General features: G+C 38.6%; 1 protein-coding gene across 17 annotated transcripts in view; it reads left to right on the top strand.

The window, feature by feature from the left end:
* Nucleotides 1-18,525, top strand: part of LOC121309409 (protein unc-13 homolog B-like) — a 211,819-nt gene that overhangs the window by 127,197 nt on the left and 66,097 nt on the right. For 7 of the 17 annotated variants that reach the window (XM_041243405.1, XM_041243469.1, XM_041243235.1 and 4 more), the window contains 2 exons: nt 1,029-1,349; nt 1,732-1,822. In XM_041243405.1, the coding sequence (XP_041099339.1) occupies nt 1,029-1,349; nt 1,732-1,822 (412 nt within the window). Of the gene's footprint in view, nt 1-1,028; nt 1,350-1,731; nt 1,823-14,229; nt 14,558-18,525 lie in introns of those variants that run through there. The other 10 variants (XM_041242586.1, XM_041242931.1, XM_041242673.1 and 7 more) reach the window with 5 other exon arrangements.

The raw sequence follows: 18,525 nt of genomic DNA, 5'->3' as shown, positions 1-18,525 counted from the left end.
TTCGGGAATAAACAAAACAATGGTTTACATGAGCTGCTATTTGGCATCCTTTGTTTTGTAGTTAATTCGTTTGGGTAATGTAAGTCCTTCACAACTTATTCTTTACTCCTGAGATATTTTTCTATTTTAACATGTTACATATTGTAAGGTCTTGCTGTAAAATATGCACACACACACAGGTCCATGGCCACGCCTCCTCCCCTCCTGCTAAGCTGTCTCTGCCTGTGTTCAGAGCAATGTAATCACTTTTATTACTTTCTGAAAAATGAATGAATATTTAAATTATGAGCGAATATCCAAACATGAAAATCCTGTGCTCGTCCCAGCACTACATTTACCACATGTGGTGTGAATCTTCATTCATAGTGAATAGTTTCTGTGCTCTGCTTTTTCATAAGTACAAAGATGATGCTTTGCAGCAGGTGTGTTGTTTGGTGATGCATTGGTCCCTGTACTGTGATAGAGGGCTTCCAGCTGTTTTGTAGTGGTGTGCAGTAGTGTTACACATACCGACTTCTGTACTTTTATGTGTGATTTAGACAACTGTACTGCTCTACTGGTTCTCATTTAGGGTTCTGGTGGAGCTCAGTCCAGTTCACAGCTTATCACTAGAAGCCACAACACACTGATTGGGGTCATCTTTGGCACCAAGAGGTGTGGGGATACAGTCAAATAGACATCTGTTACCATCTTGAATCTTATAGACCAGCCTGGCAAATATACATAAATAACCATAATTCAGTTTTCAAATGAGCCATAGTACAATGCAGTCCTACTTTTTAAATATATGGCTATTTAATTATATGCATTTTCATATCTTTAAACATATATGTTATACCCAAAAATAGAACTGCTGCCATGCACCACCCTTTTAAACCACCACACTTTCTGTCTTTGCCGTTGCATCTTATCTGACACTCTGATTGTCCTAAAGACTTGACTGTATAGTCCCTTGAGGTTAGTGTCTGTATCCAGCATTGCTGTAAAAGGTCCTGACGTGTTTTTGTCCCGTCTCCGCCCCACTACAGCCCGGTGGGGAGCAGCCACTACAACTCCTCTGGGAACCTGAGCCAGGGCAGCTCCCAGCTGAGCGAACTCGACCAGGAGAGTGCGCCAGGCTCCGAGCCGGAAGAGCGCCGCGACCGGGAGTCCTTCCACTCCTACCACAGCACAGGCAGCTACAAGCCCAACGGCACAGACTGGGAGGAGGAGGCGGCTGCGGCCAGGGTGCGAGCCGAGGACCAGGACACCTTCACCAGACTGGAGGACAGGGGGCTGGACATCGCCCCCGAGGGGCTCCCGGAGCCAATGCACCCCCCCGAGAGGAGGCTGAGCAAGGATCCCAGCAGGTGAGTGGGGATGGGGAATCTGCATCTGAATTTATCTGAACTTTAATAAACTATACATCTGTTTTTAAAAGCCATGCTAGACATCATAACATGTAATCAAGTTTAAACCGATTTGAACGCATGGAACTGCATTATCCTGATTTGAAGAATTGTATGCAGTTTAATGCATCGTGTGCAGGGTGTCCCTCATTGTTCTTTTATAATAAGACACCATACAAAAAGGATTAAGAATTATTTTAAATCATAAAAACGATGATTGCAGTCGGCAACCACTATTTGTTTGTTTACTGTATGCTGTCACAGGATGACTGCTGTACTCAAGGTAACAGTGATTTCTCTTTGCGGATTTCTAATTGCTTCATGTATTGTGTGTGCTTGTCAGCTTCGTGGGTGACGCGGAACCCCCTCCTCTCTCCCTGTCGAGGATGCGGTGGTTAAAAGCCATCAACAAAGTGCGTTTGCAGGTGCAGGAGGTAGGAAAGCAGGGCTCTTCTCATCCTTTTGCTGCTGCAGGGTGGGCTTGGTTGGGTTGGTTTGAGCTGGCTCCCTCTTTCCTGGCTGTTCTTGAAATTCTAACCCTACTCCCCACTGGGAGATTATTCCAAGATTTCCAGAGGTGCAGGTACTTCAGGGATCAGAAGGGTTCTTTCCAGGTATGGGAATGAGACTATTGTATAGCAGTTTCACCCATTCCAGTTTTTACTGGGAGCTTGATTAGCCTCAGTGTATACTGTAGGTAACAAGGTCAGGTGTGACTTATTAAACTCACAGTAAAACTAGGAATGGATCAAACTGCTATGCAATGGGAGTCTTGTTCCCGCCCCTGCATTCAAACCAGACGAGGAGGCAATTTGAGCGATGCTCACCCTAGAGTATACGCCCCAGCTGGTTTGTATTGGAATAGTTTACAGAACTGCAGAATGCTCCTGGATTTTAGTAACCTCTTAGTAACCTGACCAAAATGACCCTGGGGTGGGTCCTGTCCTGTGGACATCCATTATGCTTCAGAGCAACCTTTTCTAACACCCTCTGATGCTCCTCACCCAGCATATAATACTCGAATACCCTGAGCGGTGACATGAATCTCTATGCAGGCAACCTCAGATAGATAAAACCAGGAAAATGGGACCAGTACAGTTTTAACAATCTCCTGTTTCCAAATACAAAGGGCTACATAAATGCTGTGTGTTGCTCTTTCATGCTGTGTCTTTGAGGATTCTCCGTTGATGACTCTTGAAGGTGTTTTTTTGTGTGTTAAGTTTTAAAGCTGTTTGCATCCTTTTTGTTGTTGTTGTGCCTTTTCATTTTGTTTACTGTTTCAATAGTTTGATTTGATTTCATTCAGTTACATTTAAAGTTCATGGGTTCTCCAATATGCTTATTTGTTGTGGTGAGATAATATACTGAAACATACAGTAGCTGATGTGATTGGTTGTAAATGATATAATGGAATTGTCTTCAACACATGAAGAAGGTGTGTTAGGGCTGTAGTCTTGCAAGTTTCTTTGCAGTGGTGGACTTTGTGGATTCCTTTCAATGTCTTTTATTAAGTGATGAATATATATGGTCAGTTATTTTCCTTGGCAGTGTCCTAACCTAAGCATGTTGTGTGTTTTTTTTTATTTTATTTTAGAATAAACCAACTTTGTTTGCCAGAGAAATACATAAGTGACTGTGCAGCAGCAGTTGTTGATGCAGAGTTCACCCTCTAGTCTCTGGAAGTCGCTCTGGATAAAGGCGTCTGCTGAATGACTGAATTCATTTTGAAGAGTAAGCAGTAATGATCCCGGTCCAGGGCATTTTGAGGGGGATAATGACCAGCTGGTGGCTCAGATTTTGTTTAATGAACTCCAGCTTTAATCCTTATGTCCTGTACAGGACATTTCTAGAGAACTAACACCCTGTGCACAAACTCATGACATTGCTTACTTTCATTTCCAGTGCTGTCAGGCTTCAATAACGTTTTTATCTTCCAATGATGACTTGCCTGAACCCCCTGGTAAAATTCAAGTTTACTGCATGGCAGTGACAGCTCCATAAGGTGTCTTTTATTAGACCTGCTAATGTGTGCTTGGCAAGCCTCTTCACTGCTGAGCGCTGCACAAACGGATTATTCGAATATTCGGATTGAGCTCTTCACAGAAATCAAGGGCTAGCAATCAAGTGAGGGGCGTTGGTGGTATCGGGCTAATGTACCATTCCGAGTGAAACAAGGAAAGAAACAGCTGCTTGGGTTTGTGTGGTGCGTTAGCCCAGTCAACACCAGTGCTCCTCCTTGGTCTGCACCTGATTTCTGGGGAGAGCTCAGTTCCAATAATCAGTTCACGCAGCACTACTCTCAGTTCAGCTTGGGATGTATTGTTTTCACGAGTGCTTGGTTTTTATTTTATTTGGTGTTTATCCAGCCTTTTTATTACTAATTTGCTGTCTGATTTCTCGTCACAAATTGGTGGATATTCTACAACAGGAAGCAAGTTCCCAGTATTGTGAAATGTGTTTATTTAGGGTACGCCAGTCTCGTGGTAAAACAAGCTCATGATGTTGAATTGATCTTTTCACTCGTTCTGACCTGTGACTCTGAATGTAAGCCCAAGCTACAATATATAGGAGGCTGTGTGGTCCAGTGGTTAAAGAAACAGGCTTATAACCAGCAGGTCCCCAGTTCAAATCCCAGTTCAGCCACTGACTCACTGTGTGACACTCCTTGTGCTCCATCTTTCAGGTGTGACGTTGTTGTAAGTGACTCTGCAGCTGATGCATAGTTCACACACCCTAGTCTAGTACCTTGTAAAGCACTTTGTGATGGTGGTCCACTATGAAAGGCACTATATAAAAATTATTATTATTATTATTATTATTATTATGCGCGAAGAACACAATCGCACCGATCACTGCACAGATTTGACAGGTCCCACTTTTTTGACACTGTACTTTAATCAGCGCTGCTATGCAGCTTTCATTCAGAGCAGCTCAGTGTCTTTTGTCTTTTAGCTTGCATTGCAAATCTCTGCCCTGTTTCTCTTTGTGTCAATGCTGATTGGTTGATCGACATTCAGGTAATTCCCAATCACAGTGCTAGTTTTTCTAGGAGTTTGTAATGGATGGATGAGGCTGGGCTTTTGCAGAGCAACATGAATATAGTGGCATGGGTATCAGAATTTTTTCAAGAAATCAGTATCTAAAGCTATTCAATCAGCTGTAATTTGCAATATCACAGCATCATTATTGTCATTGTTTTGTTATAATATTATAATTAAAATCTATTTTTTTGCATCCGTTTAACTGTAATACATTAGTAATGTACTTTAGCTTGAGTATTATAATTATATTATGTGCTTGATTCTAGTTTTTTTGTCTGCAGACAGACATCCAAGTTTGACTTGTCAGAGTAATAATAATAATAACTTTGCAAAATAACTGATTTATTTCTCCAGTTTGTCATGAGGAAGGCAATACAGATCAGAGAGGGGCTGCTGTCATTTTTTAAAGAGAAACGCGTTGGCTTTAATACAGAAGTAAATGAAAACCATTCAGAAGTGCACATGTCTATTTTCTTTATTTTTCATATATGATATGATGTATTTTAGGAAGAATTAACAGGTGGCCACAAAAGCCTTTGATTTGAGAACCACTGGAATAGAAGAAGATTCATTTCTATAAATCCATTGTGAAAATTAAGTCAATGGTTCAAATGGTCATATGGAGATGATAATCATTTTGCTGAACTGGCTGATAGTAATCGATACCATAATGTAGGAATCCTAACATCCAGTTCATTAAAACCTCAAGTATTCCTGAAAACTATAAAACTCTATGAAGCCTGTGTATCTTGTATATATAACACAAGACTCCCAGTGTAATCTTGAACCAGATTGTCCTGACAGTAATTGTACATTTGCTAATAAATGTATATCTATATCAACACCAACGTTAAAGAACAGTACATCCCTGCAAAGCCCTTTGAAAGAATTGCTGCCTGCTGTTAGTGCTGAAGGTACAGTAGCCACCAGGCACACTCAGTTACAGCGAAGTTGCATCTGAGTTCCTAACTGGTTTAAACAACACGAAGTGTGACGCACTGAACAGATGCCTCCTCTGACATGCTGTGTGTGCCAAATCGCCTGCAGCCCCGCTGCCTTTTGTGAGTGGACCCTGCGCTCCTGACAGTAATGGCTAAGGAGGGTTCAACGCCCCTGGAATGAGTTACAGATCAAAAGGGGGGTTTGGATGTGACCCAGTTCTTCCTTTTTAAGTGCAGTAAAAGCTTTCAGCCCAACTAGAGAGAGCGGTCAAGGGTGGAGAAATGTGACGCTCGAGAACACAAAGTAAAACATTCCAACATCCGTCAGTGGAAGGGAAACCAGGCATCTGAGCGGCTCGTTCATTTAAAAAGCGTTGATTTTAAATTTAGCTAGGTTTAAGTGGATATCACTTTGGCATGGAAGTAATGGAACAGATAACCTCATGAGGCAATGATGTGGCCGCAGCTAATTGTATCTGTGATCCTTAGCCAGGTTGATCTTCTTATTAAGAGTGGGGTAACTTGCTGCTGCATTACCTGCCTGATCCTTGCGGTTATCACAATAATACAACTGTCAGCACTCGCTTTTCCAACCTTTCCTGTTCCAGGTTCCACTGATGGATAAATGAGAGTGGTGGTTTAATGAAACGTCCACTAGATTGCAAGGCTGAACCATAAAAAACCCAATTACAACCCAACCCAGTCTAACCCAATTACACCAGGAATAATCACTAAAACCACAAACGATTTGTGTAAACATGTAATTGCCAAACAACATTACATTTACAATAACATACATTATAGATTATACTTCATTTCAGCACTTGAAAACAACATTCACAGTAATGTACTTTATATAAACAAACAAGAAAAAACATTAAAAAAAACAAACATATAGCTTACAACACTGAAATGTTAAAAAAAAAAAAAAGTTATGTTTTACAAAAATACAAATATTATTCATTTTAAAGCCATTCCCGAGTACAGTTGTCATTTCTGTGATTTATGAGTTGGTATGTCAGGATGCTTTTCTTACTGTATTTCCAAACTGCACAAGATGACAAGGCTTATACAAAGTGTACACACTGTACACAACTATTAACTTAGTCTAGAGTAAAAGAAAAATCCAGACAGTCAGAAAACGCATGTCGGTTGTATGTAGTATTTTATAGTAGAATCAGTCTGTTACAGCGCTGAATGACGGTCAGATGAGAGTGACGGATCAGAGGCAGATAAACGGGTGCTGACTGTACAGTAAGATGTGATTGTGCTTGGTAGTTTATAGGAAGGAAGCTGTGGGTTAGAGTTCACATTCTAATCAAACATTCCAAGGTTCTATCTAGTGCCGTCAGTCAGTTTGTAGTCCGATAACCCGACTATTCTGCTCCTCTGAAGTGAATCAAAGGGAGACTCCAACTCTGGTATTATAGTCATAATAATAAAAAAAAAAAAACATCTATACGCACCTTGTTTCACTAATTTCTCAAAAGAAGTTCTAAATTAATTATCGCTGTAAGCCTTGCATTAATGGAAAATATGGATTTTTTTTTTTTTTTTTTTTTTGCTTTGCATTGTTAGAAAAAAAAGAATGGCCCTTTAAAAATTAAAAACAAAAATGAAATTGTTGGAAACATTTTCTTGATTGCCAGGATCATTGAAATCATCTGTTGTCATAGCAACCTGAGTGTGTCTCATTTGTCAAGTTGTGATCAGTAAAGCTGTTTTTTTTTGAGAATCATGTTCATGAGTTAAACAGTCAGAAAGTGGCAGTGGCTCAAATTAGATAATTGATTGCCAATCTATCCTGGCCATGTGTAAAACAGAAGCAGGGAGAATGCAGAATACAAGCTTTGTGAATTTGCAAAATCTAGATATTTTTCCATAAAGGTAAATGTTGATCTGTAGTTAGCAAACCCCAACCCAATCACGTAAAGCTTGATGTTCATAAAATTGTCCTAAATTGTAAATATTTTCGGGATCCGTTCTGCAAAGTTTTAGCACCACAGTATAAACAAGAAAGTTGCAGGAAAGTTTTTGATAGATGAAATGGTAGCCGTATTAGTCCAGAGATGATGGACAGAGAAGGAGATGTGATTCCTTTTATTGGACTAACTAAATAATAATTATTCACAAGCTTTCAAGACCTCAAAAAGGTCTCTTCTTCAGGTGAAAGTAGGAAAAAAGTTTTTACAACAATGGGAGCAAAGATAATGAAATGTAGAATTCTTCCCTCCACCACATGCTGGAAACACTCATTTTCCCACAGGAGACGTTCCATTTTGACAATTGCTTTCAAAAGTATGGAAGGAGACTACGGAGGTGTCCTGATATTTCACAATTTATTTTTTTTAAGTCCTTGGCAGTTTTAAGTCGTTAGTTAACATTCTGCTTCTTTTTTGCAGTTCCTTTAGAACATATTCACAGTTGAAGCTGTCAGGGAAAGTACATGTCATCTGATATTTTCAAAGTCGTAAGTGTGTGTCTTAAATGGAAGTCTTAAAACTGAAGTTTCGCAAGTCAAGTGAAAGTGTAAAACCTAAAAACCAAACTGCATTTGTGCATCCAAGGGAATTAGACATGCCATTATTACACACTTGCCGTTTCTTTAACTGTGACAAACAAGCTCAATACAGTGTTACTGCACCACTCAGACAAATGTATTATACAATTAGACACAATGTAGAAATAATTTAAAAATCATGGATTAATAGATACCAACTTTTAGATTGTCCTGGTAGCCGCATTGTCGCTGCAGTCGGTTGTAAGTGGCAAATCAGGTGTGAGTAAAACTGCATCTCATATATCTATACACACATGTACATGTGCCTGTGTGGGTTCGGCCCTTACACTTGAATTAATTCAATATGATGATAGACTGCAGCAACAAAGTAATCACAAAAACTAAACTAATTTCAATGCATGAATTTCCTTTCAGTACTTTTGCATTTGTCTGTTTATCGGTTTAGCATCATTATTACATTTTGTGTTGGGTCTACACAGAGTCATTTAACAGATGCGTCTACATGCAGTGACGTCAGCGATGAGCTCCTGGAAATGCCCCTGTGCAGTGCTGAAACTGCCAGCGCTTCTTCATGCTACAAAAAAATGTGACTGTGGTTTCGTTCGGTTTGGAATTTTATGCACGTGTCGGTTTCAGTTTGGAAAGTCATAACCGTTGCCTCCCTATTTCAGGTGACATCCTCAAATGTTAGCGACAAGACGAATTGCTTTTGTGTGAACCTAGCGATCAAAATCTTTTATTATGAATGTCTGGATTGTGTGGGAATATTAAACTTAGCAGCTGAAAGTGTCCTGTCAATCATCTCGGAGCACCAGCTACAAAAGCTCAATCTCTCTCTCTTTGACATTGAAGATGCAGCTGAAGAATATTAAACCGCACTTTTGAAAAAGAACAGACCTATGCTGTGCTTCAGTTCTAACACCCCCCCCACCTCCCCCGCCCCCCGCAGTCTCCAATGCGGAGCTGTAATAACATGCTGGTGGCAAAAAGTGACAGAATAAGAGCATAAAATAGTGCAGCTGTAGTTAAGGTTGTGCTGTGACCTCCTAACAGCAGCTTAAAATACACAATGGCCCTCCCTGAAATGCACATCCAAACAGTGTGCTTTAAATGTCAGAGTTGTTGGGGGTGACGGAAGGGGGGACAGGAAGTTTAAAATTGCCAGGTTTTAATTGTTTAATTTAAATTGAACTGAGAGCTCTCTTTAACCTGATTCAGTGCTAGATATCATGCTTTAAATTGAGCTGAGAGCTCTCTTTACCTGATTCAGTGCTAGATATCATGCTTTAAATTGAGCTGAGAGCTCTCTTTACCTGATTCAGTGCTAGATATCATGCTTTAAATTGAACTGAGAGCTCTCTTTAACCTGATTCAGTGCTAGATATCATGCTTTAAATTGAACTGAGAGCTCTCTTTACCTGAGGCCGTGCCAGATATCATGTTTGAAATTGCAAGACATAAGATTTATTATTAAAGTATGTTCTTATCTACAATGCCTGAAAGGATGCTGTAGGATGTCCAGCCCCTGCAATGATGTGATATCTTTGACATGTTTTATGCGCCAAAAATGACAAGCTATGCAACAATTTATGCAGTATTAAATCAACACTTGTATTATTGTGTTAGCAACTTTTTATACAGAAAACAAAAAGCTGGCTACAAATGCAGTTTGCCTCACTTGAAACTGGCTGCTGGTACTTTCATCTGATTTCTGAATATGTTTTTTTAATTTCGATTTTCTGATGTGATCCACCGCACAGACAGTAAAATACCCACCCCCCCATCTTCATAAAATGTTTTTTTTAAAGCTCTGTTGCGTGATGTTTTGCAGCGATATTTTTAGGCGAATGACTTTTGTCAGCACCTTTTCTAACTAAAAATGTATCCGTTTCAATAAGTGCTACAGAGTTTCATATCAGTCTGTTGCAATGTGGTGTCACAGCAACAGGGCATGAGTGGCGCTCTGGGGAAGGGAGGACAGGGGTTCTTAAAGGAGCTCAACCTGTGAGCATCAACATACTTAAGTGTCAGCGTCTTGCAAATGGTAAAATATAGTTGTCATACAGATACGAGATTGTAATAAAAAAAAAGTGTGTTCTAGAAAGTTCTAGAAATGTGTTCGAGTTCATCTTTGCCCTTGCCCTATAATAACCCCGTATCTTATATAACTTGTTTTTGTCACGTTTTTATAACTTGTTTTGGTTAGAATGTTCTAGGGAAAGGAATGGTTTATTCAGAGGGCCGAGCCTCGAGGGAGTGATCTGGCCAGTTACTCTCTCGCATGCAAAAGCCTAACTTGGTAAGTTATAAAGGACGGAGTTCTCCCCTGCTCTGATGAGAGTCAGTCGTGAGGATTAGCGCGCAGTCCTGCTCGGTAATTTCTTGGAGACAGCTGCTTTCTCTTACCAGGGTCGAAAGGCTCTTCCGATCCGCTTGGAAGGGTAAGAATTAGTTCAGTTGCGTCTCATGGATTGTATTGATCTGTGATTAATATAATCTTTGTATGTAACCTTGTTGGGTTGTGTCCCGTTAGGGATATCGTTATTCGCAGTATAGCATCTGTGTATGTAACTGCGTGTGTGTGTGTGTGTGTGTGTGTGTGTGTGAAATAATAAAGGACCTTTTAAAATTACTCTGTGAAGTAATTGTCTTATTTACTTCCACATCAACTTCCTTTTAAATTTAAAGTAATTAAATTTCACACAACAGAGATATGAAAATTGTGCGATTTACTAATGCAGTCTCGTAATCCTGGAGGGACTGGATGTTGTGTCCACACAGTTTTATTCCTTGCCTCAATCATGAGGCTGTATTGTTTTTTTTCTGGGTTATCACGGATTTCAAAATTTCTGTGAAATGCGGCCATTGCCATGCAACATGTAGTTACCTGTGAAAACTCTCATATCTGAAACAGTAGTGCAAATGTACGTATTTGTATAGCTTAAAAGTAAATTCAGTAAACGTTTGCCTTATTGATGTACTACCCATTGCACTGCATTTAGGAACCTGGCAGCCGGTTTAGTTTGCTTCCGGTAAATGAGAGCTGCACGATTTCTTTTAAAATGTCCTCAACAAAAGAGACACCAGCTGCATCAAAGATTAAAAATATTTCTGCTAAACACGTCTCTGTCCAGCACAAGAAGGGGACATTTTTATGTTGTGTGTGTGTTTTTTTTTTTATAATTCACGCATAGTGAAAATAGAATGTCTTTAAAACCTGGACATGAAAGATGAAATATTCTACAATTTAGCATTTACTGATTCACTGATGAAGTGACGGCATTAAAACCTAAAGTCCTAAATATATCCAGAGTGGCTACAGCTTCAGCAGCAGCAAACGAGTTCCCACACTGTGCTTTCCTCCCTCTGCCTCTGTAACTCAACTGCTTTGATTTAGGTAGTGCACAAGTTTCAGGCAATCTGTTTGCAAGCCATGCTTTCAGATAGAGTTGCACTTCCTTGGAGTCATTTCACCAGGAGGTAACTTGACCACCTCGCTTTCATACTGAAAGGCAGCTCCATTGAACTTAACTCATGGAGACAGAATTAACTTTTTTTTTTTGTACGCTTCGGCCTTCGCGACTGCTGAGGCCTGTGTATTTTATTGTTTACAGTCTAGATTTGCCTTTTATTTTATTGCAATTTGTTAAGTGTTTTTGGTCCAGTGCTTTATAACAGTATTTTGTGTTCAGTATGGACAGCATGTGGAGTTGCCTCCACACAAAAAGCCCTTTTAAATATCAAATGTTTTTCCTCTGTGGGATATGGTCTGCAACACAAGGAAGCTACAGAGCATTAAAAAAAGAGCAAGGTTCTAGTAAAAATGAAGACATATCATGAGACTGAGGAAATCGCCAACTTTCGTTAGCAGTAGTACTGTTATCCTGCCCCTAAAACAGAATTTTGTTGATAAATTATTATAGCACACAGGTGGAAGAATAATAATCTTAATGACATTTTCCCAATGCATTTTTACCATTATTAATATTTACAGAAAATTGAGACCTTGATTTAAGTCTGTCCAAATGGCACTGCAAGCTTATTTTTCCTCCTTGTGCTTTATTTACATGTGTTATTTATTTAAATGTACTTGGAAACAACCCAAAAATACAAAATATAAAGCATCTGTCTTTCTTTCAATACATTTAGAGTACTTGCTTTCTCTAAGGCACACACCATAGCAAAAAACTGCAAGTAACTGTTCAGTTCTTTAAATAGTCTGCAAGTAAAACCACTACCCCAAAAGTGAAATGAAAAAGCGTAAGTGGGCATTATTTCATTTATAATTTAAGAAAACACATTTTCACTTCAGAGGCAGAAGGTCTCCGGTTCAAATCCCACCTCCGCCACTGACTGACTCACTGTCTGCCCCTGAGCAAGTCACTTCACCTCCTTGCCCTCCATCCTGGGGATGAGCTGTTAAATCAATGTCCTGTTGTAAGTGACTCTGGATATAATGCACAGTTCACAGCCTGCCTCTGTAAAGTGTGATGTGATGGTGGTCCATTGTGAAAGGCGCTATATAAAAATAAATAAATATATTATTATTATTATTATTTCAGTACCGTTATCAACTTATATATAAACTGATCTCTTCCCAAATTTCATAAGCAGTGCAATTGTACACTAGTTTAAATGCACATTTACATAACTGGACACATTGTTTTAACTGTTTAGTTGGCATTTTTGCTGCATCACAAAGTAAACTGCTGCAGCTGTTTTAGATGAAATGCGGGGGAATAAATAAACCTTGCTTGTGCAGGCAATGAAGTTTTGGACATGTGTTAGTGGAGGAATGAAGGCAGAGAAAGGAATGGAAAACGGTATTGTTGTATAATGGGACAAATAAAAGTATAATGGGAGAAATAAAATGGAAATCTGCTCCAGCAATTTCTCTTGATTTTTTTTCTTACTGTATATATTATGTATATTTTACTGTATAATAATCTATGTATAGATTATTAAAGTGACCTTGCTTGCTGATTTGCTGTGATTTTCTTTGAACTCCACTGCGTGGTAAGTACACAAGTGCGACATCATGTTTGAAGTTGGTCATCTTCTGTGGTATTTCCCTCTGCATCTTTTTTTTTGTCGTCAAAATTATGGTTTTACACTCTTAGCCATGTGGAGTGATTTATGTGACCTATCGTTTCTACGATTATCGGATCATTTAAAAATGTCCCTGGTAGGATTATCATGAATATTTGTAATCATGATATATCGTACTGTTAAAAAATTGTTTCATCCCTAATCTGTAGACATTTCTGTGTACCAATGCATTTGTTTTAGTGCAGTAAGAATGCAGACAGTTTATCTTCTCTAGTACTCATACCGGAGAACTTCACCAGCTTTACACGAACAGTCACGTGGGGGTTTGCATTCGCAGTGAAGCAAGCGAGATGCATTTCCATCCGCCCCCCAGTATTACACCTGAATAATTGAATGAAAAGTAGGGAAAATTTATTATTTGCACCATTTTCTCACCTAGTTACATTTAAGAGAGAAATAGAAATACATAATACTGGGTCTTGATTATGTCCTGGTTTACATTATATCTCAATTAGACAGAATATGTGTTTTAGACCCATTAAATGCCAGGGTTAAGGCATGCTCGTAACAACGCTGTCTGACCCTTCCTTAGCCTAGCATGTGTCTGATTGACTGCTCCAGTGATTCTAATTACACAGCTCTGGAGGCTCAGCACTCCCCTTCCTCTCCACCAGGGAAGGAGAGAGAGATTAGAGGTCCTACTGACAGTGTAATTGCACACTCTCTCATTCACATTTTCTGTCACCCCTCCTTCCCTCACACACCACTCTTCATGTCAGTGTCTCGCCTCAACCCTCGGGTCCAATGACCTTATCTAAGAAAAAAGACGTGTTCATGCAGTAAACAGAGGGAATATTAGTTTTGGGTTAAATAATACATGGATAGTGGTGCATGGATTTGTAAGTTCCCAGCTAAATTGAATTGCTGCTTCTTCTATCCTTTTCATCACCTCTTGTGTGTCTCCTCTCTCTCTCTCTCTCTCTCTCTTCTCTCGCTCTCTCTCTCTAAACTTGGTTAGGATATTCTTTAGAACAACTGTTTGGGAGGATGGCAGTCTGGGGATGTCAGGAGAAACCTGTCTGTGTGCAAAATGTATTTTGTTCGTGAGGGAGGGTGTATGTCAACATAAGAGAAATGATCTGAGTATACTGCCTTGTAAAAGCAGTGTGTCAGATGAGAGAGACCCCGTGTTTGAGTGGGAGTGTGCATGTGTGTGTGTGTGTGTGTGTGTGTGTGTGTGTGTGGAGCTGCTCTGGGTTGTATTGTATGCACTGTATCATTTCCTGCGTGCCTCGATGCTGGTAGAACTGAACGTTCCACTGGGCTGCTGTTTTTTCTGGCACGTGCCACTCAGTGTGCTCTCTCTCTTTCTCTCTCTCTCTCTCTCTCTCTCTCACGATGGCTTATTGCTAGAGAAAACTATGCTCATGCTGCACGGACCCTTTTCATCCTAACCCTTGGAATCGATCTGCATTTACTTACCTTGGAAAATGGGCTAAGAAATTACATTTTTTTTTTTTTTTTTATCCAACAAGCAAGTATGTACGAACGCCATGGGAAGCATGCATAGTGTATCTGAATACAAATACTGAATTCTAGAACTGTTAGTCTTGGTAGGTAAGTTTTTTGTCAGTGTCGTGTCGCTGCAAGTCTTCACTGTGTCTACAGTATGTGCTGTACAGTATCCTGCCTGGATTTTGAGGCTCAGTTAATGGCTTGTATAATGGAGGCTATTTTTAGTAGAAATTCTACTGTAAAAGCAACAGTAGTAACGTAGGGTAATAAAAACGAGCTGCTGATAAAATCTAATTCTGAATACTGTCAAGGTATTTTTTTCCCCTTTCCCCACAAAAGTTCTACTAATAAATTGTCTTGCTGAAAAATGTGAAAGCACTTGGAAAGGTGCTGGCGAGTAAAGTGAGTAAAACCGTTAGTGCATTGCTGTAAATTAATTTGAGTTGGAGTCACATTTCAGCAGTTATTTTAATATTAGTATTGTACAGCACAGTTTATCTTGCTGATCTCTCGTTTCAGATGTTTGATTCCAAGCTCATGAATCAGCCCCTGGTTTGTATTCATGTAGTGTGTTTTACCTAATTGATCTTGTGGAAGGCTGATTAATCAGAATCACTCCTGAGATTACTAATAACTAAACACGCTGGAGCACCAATACCCAAACCTGCTATCTGGCAGTAGCATCTCACTGTGAGTGAATTAGGCAACACCTGTTCCTTTAGGCTGTGTTTGCAGTAGCATATCAACTGGGTTACAGCAGCTGTTCCAGATGTGCAAAACACTGGAATTGAACTACACTCACAATGCCTTGGAACCATGTTGTAATCATTATTGTCTTTTAAAGTTTAAAGTACCCTCTCTTTTTTTTCATGTGCATCGCTGGGGACAGCAGACAGCTATTCAAATATTACATTAGGCATAGTAAACTAACAATGTTGTAGCACAGCCTACAATACAACCAGTAACACTATGTGTAAATAACACACTGTTTCTTAAAATACAAACGGTAATTATTAATACCTCAATAACACGCTGTTTCTTAAAATACAAACGGTAATTATTAATACCTCAATAACACGCTGTTTCTTAAAATACAAACGGTAATTATTAATACCTCAATAACACGCTGTTTCTTAAAATACAAACAGTAATTATTAATACCTCAATAACACGCTGTTTCTTAAAATACAAACGGTAATTATTAATACCTCAATAACACGCTGTTTCTTAAAATACAAACGGTAATTATTAATACCTCAATAACACGCTGTTTCTTAAAATACAAACGGTAATTATTAATACCTCAATAACACGCTGTTTCTTAAAATACAAACGGTAATTATTTATACCTCAATAACACGCTGTTTCTTAAAATACAAACGGTAAAATACCTCAAACGGTAATTATTTATACCTCAATAACACGCTGTTTCTTAAAATACAAACGGTAATTATTAATACCTCAATAACACGCTGTTTCTTAAAATACAAACGGTAATTATTAATACCTCAATAACACGCTGTTTCTTAAAATACAAACTGGTAATTATTAATACCTCAATAACACGCTGTTTCTTAAAATACAAACGGTAATTATTAATACCTCAATAACACGCTGTTTCTTAAAATACAAACGGTAATTATTAATACCTCAATAACACGCTGTTTCTTAAAATACAAACGGTAATTATTAATACCTCAATAACACGCTGTTTCTTAAAAATACCTCAATAACACGCTGTTTCTTAAAATACAAACAGTAATTATTAATACCTCAATAAATGTTTCTTAAAATACAAACAGTAATTATTAATACCTCAATAACACGCTGTTTCTTAAAATACAAACGGTAATTATTTATACCTCAATAACACGCTGTTTCTTAAAATACAAACGGTAATTATTAATACCTCAATAACACGCTGTTTCTTAAAATACAAACGGTAATTATTAATACCTCAATAACACGCTGTTTCTTAAAATACAAACAGTAATTATTAATACCTCAATAACACGCTGTTTCTTAAAATACAAACGGTAATTATTAATACCTCAATAACACGCTGTTTCTTAAAATACAAACGGTAATTATTAATACCTCAATAACACGCTGTTTCTTAAATCAGCATAAGCCTTTACTAATCAATTACATACATGCATACACACTGTAAATGCAGCAACTAAAAAAATACTTAACGCTACTTACAATAATTAAAAGAAGTACTTAAGAGTAGTGTACTAGTTTTTGTAGTAATTAAAGATTAAACATAAGTACGTAATTCTAAATAATAAACAATGCATTTAGCTTTAGTAGTAACTCAGGAGATTTGAGTAAGTGGTGTTGAATTGATATCCTTGATATTAGTGACAACAAAAAAACAATCAAGCTAATAAGATATTCCTGTTTCATTCATTTGGAACATTACATTCGTATTTACTTGCTACCTCAGTTAAAAATAATAAAAAGGGTTTTGTTCAGTAGATTAAGAGGACTATGAATGAAGGTGGTATTTCTGTAATACACTGACGCTGAAATGCTTGTTGCTTTTTGTGCTTGTTAATGTTTTCAATTGTCTCCCTATGGCATGCTTAATTCCTCAATTGAGATTTATATTGTGCAGTCACTAAACACATTGTAGTCTCTCCGAGCTGCAAAACGCTGTGTTTATGCCAGCTAATTGTAAGGATAAGACTTCATACTGAATACTACAGGAATAACACCTCATATCTTATGCATTCATCACGATTTAAAAACCCTTTTTCCCCTTTCCCCTCCACCCATTCCTAATGAATTCACTGTTTATTCTTCACTAACTCATCACACCCTCTTACTCACCCAACAGGGGACTGTCAGAAGTGTTCATTCATTCATGCATGCATGCGATCAACATCATTTATTACAAAGAAACATGGAAAACATGGAATATGAGTAATTAAGTCCACATGAATTCACAATGCATTTCTTCAGAACTGATGAAGTGCGGAAGACATTCATGTGTTATTCCTGTGGAATTCATTGTGAATACGCAGCCATTATTTCAAAGTGTTACCGTGCGGCTTCTTTAAAGAGCAGTTTCGCTGAGTTACTTGCTGTGTTGACACTGAAATAAGAGCAGTGAACTCTGCTGCCAGGTTTGCAAGTATAACATTTACTGGTGATGCCTGGATGTTTTAGCAGTCATCATTAAACTAGAATAATGATGCATGGGGAAATGCTGCAGACTGAGATCTTCAATAACAGCTACACTAAGACTGGTGGTTGAACTCGGCTCACGTAAAAGGGACTTTTCCAGCTGATTTGTAACTGCTGTATACTGCATGTGCTGAATTGAAAATCCAGACATACTGACGGTTTGTAATGACTTGAAGCCTGCTAATAACTTCAAGTTAATTGGTGACTTTTGCAATGGTCTGTTTACATAATGATTCTGTTTTATGTGACACAAATCGTGTGGTATTTATAGCCTAGCATTCATTCCTATCCCAAATGTGGAGGCTTACTGTACGTGGTTACTGCATTTTCATGTATATATGTATCTTGAGATTGGCTTATCTGATTGAGATGAAGTCAAGAAGACAGACGTTTCTTCTAGTGACTCCTTTAGTGACTGTATTCTTTACAAAGTCATAAGGAGTTGTATGGAAATAAGGAGGTGTCCACCCGTCACACTTTACATGTCTCCATGTCCATACTGTGGACGTAGGTCATGGTGGAGACTGTAGCTCCAGTTGTCTGTTTCCAGCTGCGGTGAGGGTTATGTGTGCTGCTGGCATTCCTGTTACCTTTTGATTTATAGAGTATTTTACTGGCACAGCTAACTTGGGGTTCTTCGCAGGAATTCTGAACAGCCGGGCTGCAGAACTTTATAGCCAGGAGCACTTTTAACGGAGAAATAAACTTGCCTTACCTTAAATATATAGTACAACAAGAATTTAAGTAATGTGTTGTCTTTATCTGGTCGCTCTATTTATTTTCTGCATTTTCTTTTTCATTACTGTTTTTTATTATGGTAAATGACCGTCCTTATTTAGGCACGCTGCGATTTGACTGGGGAAAGATAACGTAGGGTT

The sequence above is a fragment of the Polyodon spathula genome, chromosome 1, assembly GCF_017654505.1.
Source record: "Polyodon spathula isolate WHYD16114869_AA chromosome 1, ASM1765450v1, whole genome shotgun sequence".
Classification (NCBI taxonomy): Eukaryota; Metazoa; Chordata; class Actinopteri; order Acipenseriformes; family Polyodontidae; genus Polyodon; species Polyodon spathula.
This window is presented reverse-complemented; position numbering and strand designations above follow the sequence as displayed.